The following is a 10,106-nucleotide window of genomic DNA, read 5'->3' on the forward strand; positions in this document are numbered from 1 at the left end:
TCGGCCCCAGGAGGTGAAGGGGAAAAAATGACGGACGTGGTGGAAACGCGAAGCTTTCTGGCGTACGACAATTAAATGGCGAAAAACTAAAGTCAAAGCCGCTACAATCAATGTCAAAGCGTCAACGATCAAAGTGCAAACCACCTGTGCCAACGCGTGTCAAAGTTCAAACTGCCTACCCGCTGCGGTTGCTCAGTGGCTAAGGCGTTGCGCTGCTGAGCACGAGGTCACGGGTTCGATTCCCGGCCAAGGCGTCCGCTTTTCGGATGGAGGCGAAAAGCAAAAACGCCCGTGTGTACGAGATTTCCGCGTACGTTAAAGATCCCCAGGTGGTCAAGATTAATCCGGAGCCCTCCACTACGGCGCGCCTCATCGCCTGCGTTGCGTCGGCGCTTTAAACCCTACAATCAATCAATCAAACAGTTCACACTGCCTGCGAGTCAATTTCCGAACTACGACGACAACAAACGAATCCCCCATGAGAAAGCTGTGCACCCTTCCCCCCCTTTCAACGTCAGCCGCATCAGTGTGGCGCAATCAGATAGACGTCGGTTTCATAACGCGAGGGACCCAGGTTCCACGGGAAGCGTTCTTTTATGTGTCATCATCATCATCGTCATCATCATAATGTGCCCTACCCTTGTGAAAAGTTGGCTTTCCGGCAGTGCGTCTAGGTCACGACACCGCCATCCGTGAGACGAAGAAAGCTTCACTTCAAAAATTTCTGTAAGAAACCGTTGCTTTGACGTTGCATGTTTTATAACCGTACAGTAGCGTATACTTTTCCAACGAAATGCATACTACGGAAATCCGGAGGTATTGTCTAGCATGCTTACGCCGCTTTACGTCATTGTGATTTTTTAGAAGCACATATGTCTACTATTTTGCTCATTCACATTTTTTTTTAATTCCCTTCGACAGATAATGTACACTTCGACGACTATAACGATCGACTACATATGTGTTAACTTCGCGAATTGCGCGTTATTGCGCAAGATACGGCGTTCCACGGCTAGCTATGGTCGAGGCGTGGGCAAGTTGGTTCATGGTTAAAAAGGGGAACAGCGCAAAACAGACGATGCACAATTAAGACGAAGAAAAAAGGACAACCACAAGCGCTGACTTACAACTAATTTTTATGACAGTCCAAATATAAAAAGGAAAAAGCGGGACTAACAAAAGTGCTACAGAGAACCCATACGGTCGTCACTATACACCATCGTCCTACGCCACAAACACGTGCACAACTATCTGGGGGCCAGAAAATGAATCTATTTTTGGGAGAGGGATAGCTTACCAACACAGTTTCCTTTTTGGCGCTCTATTTCTGAGGCCTCCATAATTTCTCCAGCTATTTCCTTTTTGTGTTTTGCAATATATGCAATATTGAAAAACACAAAAAGTAAAAAAAAATGCACTAACGTTTGTGCTTTTTTTTTTTAATTTTTTTTTCTAGAAATTATCTTGACTGCTACCGTTACAATGATTTATGTGTGTTAACATGTCAGTTGTGCGTTCTTCTGCAGAAGCACTCGGCAAAGGAGGATTGCGCATTACGAGAATGAAAATGGGAAGAACATTTCTAGCCAGAAATTCATTTCTGGCTAGATTTATATACATTCTAGCTGGAATCGACAGTTCCTAACTAAAAAAAAAGTCTTAGTCTAGCTAGCTATAGAGACGATTCTTTCCAGCTTGCAGGTTTTTTTTCTTTCCAGCTGGACTGACAAATGCATGCTAAGGTGGCAGCCGGAACAAAATCTCAATCCAGCTAGAAACTGAATTTCTAGCTAGAAGAAATTTCTGGTTCAATAATTAATACAGCTCGAAAAAATATTGTTTTCACCTGCAGGCTGTGACACGCGCACTATAAAATATACCCGAAAGAAGTTGGAACGGAGTTCCATTTCATCAATTTCACGTCCAGAAGCATACAAGCGCCGCGAAATCACGGGTAAGATGTTGACCGGCTCGAGCGATTGGGCCACAAGCGCATGTTTGTGCACGTCCCGTTGACTCAGATGGATGCGCCACAGAAATCCAGTTAGAACCAGACTGCGCCACGCTACGCCACAGATTACGCACAAACGAACGCAGCGCGCACAGGCCGCGGTGGCGCCGCAGGAGCGCTCTTCTCTAGTCTGGCAACCGCGTCACTTGCCGCATCGAGCGTTCTTTGCGAGAAGCTTCTCCGAGGTTGCTGGTAAGGTTCCGCCGTGGTTCCTCTTTAATCGCGTCTTTAATCGCTTCTCAGCCTGTTTTGAGTCGCCCAGACTGATTTTTCTTCTGAAACAAGGCTTCAGTGATTAAATCTGCGGCATGTGGTAACCTGGCAAGCTGTAAAACTTGTTCGACTTGACTTCGCGTGCCCCTCGTGACCTTTCATTCAAATGCTGGGTGACCCACGGCGAAATTTGAATTATCAAAAAGGATTTGTAGCAGTGAACTGTAGCAGGCGTGACGGAAAGGATTTGTAGCAGGTGTGACGGACAACTACAGTGGGCACATCATTATATGGCAGTGTGTTAACTTTGGGTGATTCAGAAGGGCTCGAAGCATGCTACTTCCGCGGCGGCGGCTGTCTTTGACCCGTTTGGCTTGAGCGGTCAGTCCCATAACCGCAGCATTGCTTACAGTTATATTTTGCCCCAAACTTACCCTATGGGTATGCTTTTGGGTGTTTCGCTGACGCTGATTTCTGTTCTGTGTGCTGTTACAGGCTACCGGAGAATGTTTGTATCGAAAGCTAGCCGCTACGCATTTAGGATTTCTCACGTAAGTGGATTTCCAATCACTGCTTATTTGAGGTTAGCCGGCGTACTCGTTTCGAAGTGGTTTGCGGGCTTGTTCAAGTTGTATTGATGTCATGCGAAATATGCCACCCTCCCTGCTTGGAGGACACTATGCCCCTGTCGTTGTTGAAGTCTTGCATTGTTAGTGCACGTGAAGAACTTTTTTTTGTGTTATCGAAGCACTGCCTCGCTCTTTCGTGGCCAAATTTCGCGCGAAGTTGATAGTTCCTGCCCTGTTTAGTCCAAACGCCGAGTCGGCGAGAGCGTCTACCTTTTTATTTCACAACGTGATGGCAACATGTTTTTCTCAGTGGTGCAACATTCGGCGTGCCGGATTTTACAACGTAGCGAGCGCTACCCTCACACAAAGATAAAAGCGGTTGGAAAAATGGCTTTTATTTGGTTGGGAAATTACCAGGTTTAGTACCGTCGCCGGGAGTTCGCCAAAGCTGACCATAAAATGTCACCTTGTGAAATTTGACTGCGGTTTGCACGCAAAAATAGTTCTCAGATAACATCGCCGCACCCTGTTAATATATGATGCAGTGTCTTTGGGAACCATGTCTTGAAGGTTGTTTGCTTGGAAAAATGGGCAAGGTCCTCGGAGGCATTGCCAAATCACCCCCCTACCCGGCTGGGTAAAATCAAGACAGACTGATCAGTTGCAGTTGCGAAACGACACCAGCGAGGATTGCTGTACTGGATGGGAGCAGTCTGTCTTGATTTTTACCCAACCGGCCAAACCGCTTCCGCTCACTGACTAGGCAGCGTCACAATCAATAATTAACAGTGACGCTGGCCAGTCAGTGAGCGGAAGCGGTTTGGCCAGTTGGGTAAAAATCAAGACAGACTGCTCCCATCCAGTACAGCAATCCTCGCTGGTGTCGTTTCGCAACTGCAACTGATCAGTCTGTCTTGATTTTACCCAGCCGGGTAGGGGGGTGATTTGGCGAGGCCTCCGAGGACCTTGCCGAAAAATGGCTGTATTTCTGTTTTACAAGCTTATATGGCAGCACTTGAGTGGCTTAACTTGCACCTACTCATAGTCTATTGTTTCCGTATGAAACCTGATACTGCGTGCTAACTTCTTTACTGCTGAAGGACGTTCGGGAAAGTTTTGTTGCGCCACACCTCTCCCCTTAAAATGTGGCCATGTACAAGAATACTTCAGAAATTGGGCTGCAGCCAGGAACAAAACCCTTTTGGGAAAGTGAAAGAATGTGCTGTATGCGTAGAGCTGAGCAGAGACCGAAAGCAAGTATGGGACTGTTGCGAATCATTCCGTCGTTACGAAATTGTGCTCTGGTTGGTGACAGCTTCCAAAATGTGGCTTGGATATGGATCTTTCGTGGACATAGTTGAAGGATATTGTGCGAACAAGGCTGTAGACATTTGGTGAAATTTTTGAAAGCCTTTGCGACACTACAAGTTGAAGTGGCTCTGTCGTACCATGAAGTCTGTAAAGCACGCTGACGAGTTCAACGTCGTCGTTTTTGCACAGTTAACTATTATCAGTTTTTCTCTTTACATTCCCTGTGTAAAACATATGTGCACCTCAAAAGATGTGTTGCTACATGACATATTTTTAAATGAAAATAAAATCCAAATTTTGGAAAGCGGTTCAGAAAGTAACATTTCCACAAGTTCGCAACACTGAAAATATCATTCAATCTCAGTGCTACATGTTTGGAAAGTTGACGCCCAAAAACAAATGACCCTGCTCATAGTGTACGAGATTTCGGCGCACGTGAAAGATCCCCAGGTGGTCGAAATTAATCCGGAGCCCTCCACTACGGTGCACCTCATCGCCTGCGTTGCGTCGGCGCGTTAAACCCCACAATCAAACCAATCAACCCACTTTTAACTACACATGAGATTAAAAGGGGTGTTCAAAACTTGTCCCCGGCTAAAACAAAGATAATGTGCAACCTTTTCTATTCCTTCATGCTGTTTTCCAAATTGCGCATTGAAATCAGTGGAGTTGTCACGTTTATACACTACATGTCAGCACCTTTCAGACTCGGAAATTTTAGAGCAAAATTAAAATTATTTTTGCCTGCTTATTCAGAAAGCCCATGCAGTTACCCTAGTATATAAAATGCTGGCAATCATATGAGCTGGAGGATGTGCACTCCACAAAAATCGCTTGTCTGTCCCTTTAGAGGGGCACGAAAGTGTATTTGTCCAACTCTAATTTGTTTCTACTGTACAGATTACATAATCCTGCATTTCGCAGGTTAGCGGAAGTGTGGAGCCATTATTAATCTGTATGTGCAGAAACAAAGAAGAATGCTGTGTACCCTTAGTGCCTGCCTTGTGAACTACACTGGCCGCCATGTTAGTTTCCAATGCCTGTTGTTGCTCCATCTGAACTTTCTAAGTTCTGGTTCATCAACTTTTTAAGTGCAGCTTATACATTTCTCCAACTCAATAAACAGCAGTGAATACTCCCCCTCCAAAAAAGAAAGTGTGTAATACTTCTGCTACACGAGCATTTTGAAGGCCTTCGAGTCGAATGCCATTTGACTCAAATGACACCTTTGAGCTGCTACACCACGTTTTTTAAAGGCATTTGGTTAAAATGGCATTTGAGTCAAAGGAGCACGACAACCGACCTTTGAGAGTCTAAAGGCCTTTGAAACACGAACGGTTGTACCCTCAGGCTCAGTTTCTGCAAGCCGTAATGACAAAAACAATTATTTACGAGTCAAACTGTGTGTTTGAAGTGCAAGATTTCCATAATTTTTCACTTGTGCACTTGTTTTCGTTCTCTGTCACTTGCTCTGCGATTACGAGGTAACTTGGTACTCTCCACACCGGCGGTGCGAAAAAAGACAAAAAGAAACTCGCTGCCTTGTGCATGTTTTGTGCGCGCTTGTAGGTAGTTATCAATTCCATCTAATAATTCCGTTTTTGCCCATTTCAACTGTAAAATTACATTTCCGCCAAGAACGAAGCATGCCAGCAGTGGCGACACCACAACATGACGGGCGAACGCGGAAACTTTCAGCTGCCTTTGAGAATGGTCGTGTAGATCGACAGAACTCCTTCCAGTTCGAATGACATTTGAAATTTCGAAGGTCATTCGACTGAAATGTCCTTCCAAACACTCGTGTAGCACAGGTATAACTCAGCTGAAAGCACTTGGTACACCCGGTGGAAAAATAAACCGGGGTACGACGCAAGCGTGTGGCTAAATGCATCGACACGCCATCTGACATTGCACTTCTGGTGTCGAGACATCTGTGTGCGCGTGTGCGTCCAGCCATGCCCGCTACCCTGTCTTTCCTTCGCTTCAGGCGGCAAAGCTGATCACGTTTGGCGATAGAGGTCACTTGCTTTGCTAACAAACAAGACGCACTCGCACGCGCTTCGGCAGCACAAGGAGAGGGCGGAGTTTGCATTGCTTGCTCTGCTCCTGTCTGACAGATAACATGTCTTGCCCGTCTTGGTGAAGAACTTGTGCCACATATATTCCATCCCATCTTTGTATTTTTTGCCTAAAACATGCAGTTTCTTGGTAACTAAAAATGAGCACACCAAAATGGGGAGGAATGGGGATGAGAAATAGTTTATTTGAATAAAGTGTGATGAGAGGTCACCTTGCACATGTACTATAACAGGTACTGACGGGGAAAAAACGAGAGCAGAGGTTGGCGCAGTTGTGGGTTTGACAAAAAAAAGAACAAAAATGATAGGTCACAATACGCGTTGAAATGATGTGTAGAGACAGAGACCTTAATTCCCACTTTTAGACAGTCAAGCAAACGCTATCGCAGTTAAAACTAACATGTCAAAATCTCGTTGCAATGCATCCTTTGTCAGAGCGAGGCAGATAGAGCGAGGCACGCTTCACCCTCGCCATCTGTTGCTGAAGCGTGTGCCAGTGAGATGTGTTGATTGATGGCAGGGTTTTAACGCGCCGACGCAACACAGGCGATGAGGCGCGCCGTAGTGGAGGGCTCCAGATTAATTTTGACCACCAGGTGATCTTTAACGTGTGCCGAATTCTCGTACACACTGGCGTTTTTGCTTTTCACCTCCATCAGAAAAGTGTCTGCCGCGTCCGGAAATTGAACACGCGACCTCGTCAGAGATGTCATCATCATCATCATCACCAGCCTATCTACGCCTGCTGCAGGGCAAAGACCTCTCCCATTATTCTCCAATTACCCCGGTCCTGTGCCAACTGTGACCAATTTATCCCTGCGAACTTCTTGATCTCATCTGCCCTCTAACTTTCTGCCGCCCCCTGCAACGCTTGCCTTCTGTGTTGAGCATGTGTGTGTTGATCTGAAGAGATGTGTTGAGCATCAAAAATGACCTCTAGCACCAAGCTCTCAATGCTATCAGCTTTTCCATTTGAAGAGAAGGAATAGACAGGGCTCGACGCACACATTGGTGTCTTGACACCAGACATGCAACGCCAGATGGCGCGGCGATGCATTTTGCTACGCCCTCGCGAGCCGAGTGTACATGTCTTGCACTGCACAGTCCAGACTAGTGAGATGTGTAGACAGTGTTTGACTCACTCGAGTGTTCCTCAAAAAGTTGCTGTTTTCAGACCCGCAGCCTTGAGCTGGCATCTGTTATGTAGCTGTTTGACAAAGGCTATTATGTAGGAACTTCATTACGGCAAAGCCTGTTATGTAGCAAGGCTTACTTTCCTGTTTGGATGGCGACGATAAATTTGGCTGTTTCTTACATTTCACTAGCAGCATTGAAAGGCGAAGAGGGAAAACCTTGAAACAGGAAGGAAATTTGAGTCAAGTGAGACCCAGAATTTCAATGCATGGGTCACACGTTGTAGTGATTCAGCCCATCCAGGAAAGAGTGCTAGTCAACTGTCTTCTGTAGCTACACCAGGGTGGGCAAAGCTAGTTACGTTTAAAGGACCAGGAGCCCTTGAAGTAAATATGCCTTGGGAGGCGTGCTACTTACTACACTGGAGTGGTGTAGTTGAAATTTTATAGTGAATATTGCATGGCTTGAATGCAGTAGGTGCACTGTGTTGCAAGTACTCTGTTTGTTTGTGGTAATTGTAAATTATAGTTGCTTTGCTGTTATAACCTTATACAAAGGCCACTTAGCAAGTTTTCACCATTCGGTTTCACCGTATTTCAACTTGTTGTTTTGCAGTTTTGCTGGCTAGATGTCAAACTGCCTGGAGTTCACCTTTAAAGACCTTTGGAATTAAATGGGTGAAACTGCATGACCAACACGCGAATTAGGCTGGATTACAAAAAAAAAAAAAAAGACCTTACAAGTTAAGAGTCCAATCGGCTGGTATTAAAAAAGGTTTTCAAGTTGATGGAGTCAGTACATCGATCATTCCTTCTGGAGTCGTACATGACCGGTGCCACCAGCAATAGCTGCAAAGCGAAGAAACTGCTGATTTCCTTGCAAGTATAAATTGAAGTTTTGTGTCTCACGAATAGCCGCATAATTAATTACAAAAGTACACTTTTATTTTGGCACGTCGAAAAGGTTTGCCTTGAAACCATGTACGTACAGAGGGCAACACACTTGTCTAGAACAGTGTGCGTACTTTCACATTTGTCTTGCCTCACCCGAAAATCATTTCAGGAAAACTACTCAGGCATTTATTGCAGGTTGGGCGTCGCAAGCAGAGAGATACAGCTGCGGCTTTTTTTTTTCCTACCCACCTGCAGAATGTCTACTTTGACAGCCAGCTGAAGACTGGCAAGGACCGCGTCGTGTCGTCGTCAGCCTTTGCGCTGTCGACCGTGGGCATCCTGCTATCCGCCTTCAGCCTGCGACAGATGGGCCACAGCCGCAAATGGATCGAGCGCGGCTGACAACGCGCTAGCCACCCCAGGAACGCCCCCCACCCGCTGACCACCACCCTGGGCAATGCAGCCCGCCTTCTCCCACGCATGGCTTCACTGAAGAAGCCCCAAATGGATTGCGCCATCGTCGATCTGACAGTCGAGGACCTCTTGTGCCTAGAAGAGCTCGTCGTTGTAGCGCCCATCCTTGTTACACCCAGCGACCGAAACGGCGCACATTGTTTCGTAAACGCATGTTTTGTCTCAACGCCATGACTACGAATATCGCACTAAAGTTGAATAAAAGCCCCCGCACACTGGTTACTGCAGTGTCGTTGTCTGAATCTCGTGTTTGCTTGCTGGCTACCTGAATGCTGCAACATCAGTGCCGTTCAGATGTACTGTATTTTCGTGCGTATAACTCGCACCAAAAATGCGAAAATTTTTGTGGCAAAGTAGGGGTACGATAATACGCAGGGTTTTTCCTTTACTGCAGCTTCACGGCAATGTGCGTTGTGGCGTGAAGATGACCTTTTGTACAACAGGGAGTACTGCGGCTCAAGTGATAGCTCTAGCGAGAGCAGTGACACTGAGTGAATTGTGACTTTCGCCTTCCACTCTGTGTATTCTACTTGCTAAATATACGCTTTTTCTGTCTACATAGTATGGGAGGTATTGCTTGAGCAGTAGCTTTGGTGCAGCCTTTCCTGTATCAGATGTGCAGGCAGGCTGAAAGTGGGGGAGCGGATTATATGGAGGAGAGGGTAATACGCGCGAAAGTACGGTATTGCCAGGCATTAAGGGGGACGCACTAGTGTTGGGAATAACACACTCCTGCCTTTGTAATATGTACCTGTAAAATGTTACAGCTGTCTCCGAAGCGCGACAGATTGACAGATTTGGAAACGTTTAAAAGACCATTGAGCAAGCATTTTCAACTGCATTTCCTAATTTAAATTGCATTGTCCTCGCACAATTTTTGTTCTTCCACGATGTCTACGGCAATATCCGCTACAGCTGTCTCTGAAGCGCGACAGATTGACAGATTTGGAAACGTTTAAAAGCCCATTGAGCAAGCATTTTCAACTGCATTTCCTAATTTGAATTGCATTGTCCTCGCACAATTTTTTTTCTTCCACGATGTCTACGGCAATATCCGCTCGGTAGGTAGCGGTCAGATTTGAGTACTTCCTGTATTCAACATGTTGCAAACTGAATGGTGCTGCAGAACCACAACAAAATTTGTTTCTGCTATGTAACATCTTATTTTGCAAAAAATATTTCCATTTCCCTACCTGATAGTTGATGTAGCTTTGGCAGTAACAATGCTGCAATTACTGCCACAGTATAGGTAGTTGCACTGCATAGTCCTAAAGCACCAAGGGTATTGAGTGGGTAGATGAAATATCTGGGTTCAAAGAAATGACAATGTGTAACGGAAGTTTGAACTGTAGGTGTGCAGGCAAAAACTGGGTGCGTGTTTCTGCTCACGACGGTAAAATACACTAAACATTTAAATCTTGTG

General features: G+C 45.7%; 1 protein-coding gene across 1 annotated transcript; it reads left to right on the plus strand.

Annotated features, from left to right (window-relative positions):
- Positions 1–2,010: 2,010 nt before the first annotated feature.
- LOC144179556 (uncharacterized) lies at positions 2,011–8,905 on the plus strand. The gene is made up of 3 exons (XM_077707956.1): positions 2,011–2,203; positions 2,720–2,775; positions 8,465–8,905. Exons 1-3 carry the CDS (start codon positions 2,026–2,028, stop codon positions 8,609–8,611), a joined length of 381 nt encoding a protein of 126 aa, XP_077564082.1. The 5' UTR covers positions 2,011–2,025; the 3' UTR covers positions 8,612–8,905.
- Positions 8,906–10,106: the final 1,201 nt, after the last annotated feature.

This window comes from Haemaphysalis longicornis, unplaced genomic scaffold, assembly GCF_048455015.1.
Source record: "Haemaphysalis longicornis isolate Haplotype H1 unplaced genomic scaffold, Haemaphysalis longicornis Haplotype H1 scaffold_4, whole genome shotgun sequence".
NCBI classification, from domain to species: domain Eukaryota; kingdom Metazoa; phylum Arthropoda; class Arachnida; order Ixodida; family Ixodidae; genus Haemaphysalis; species Haemaphysalis longicornis.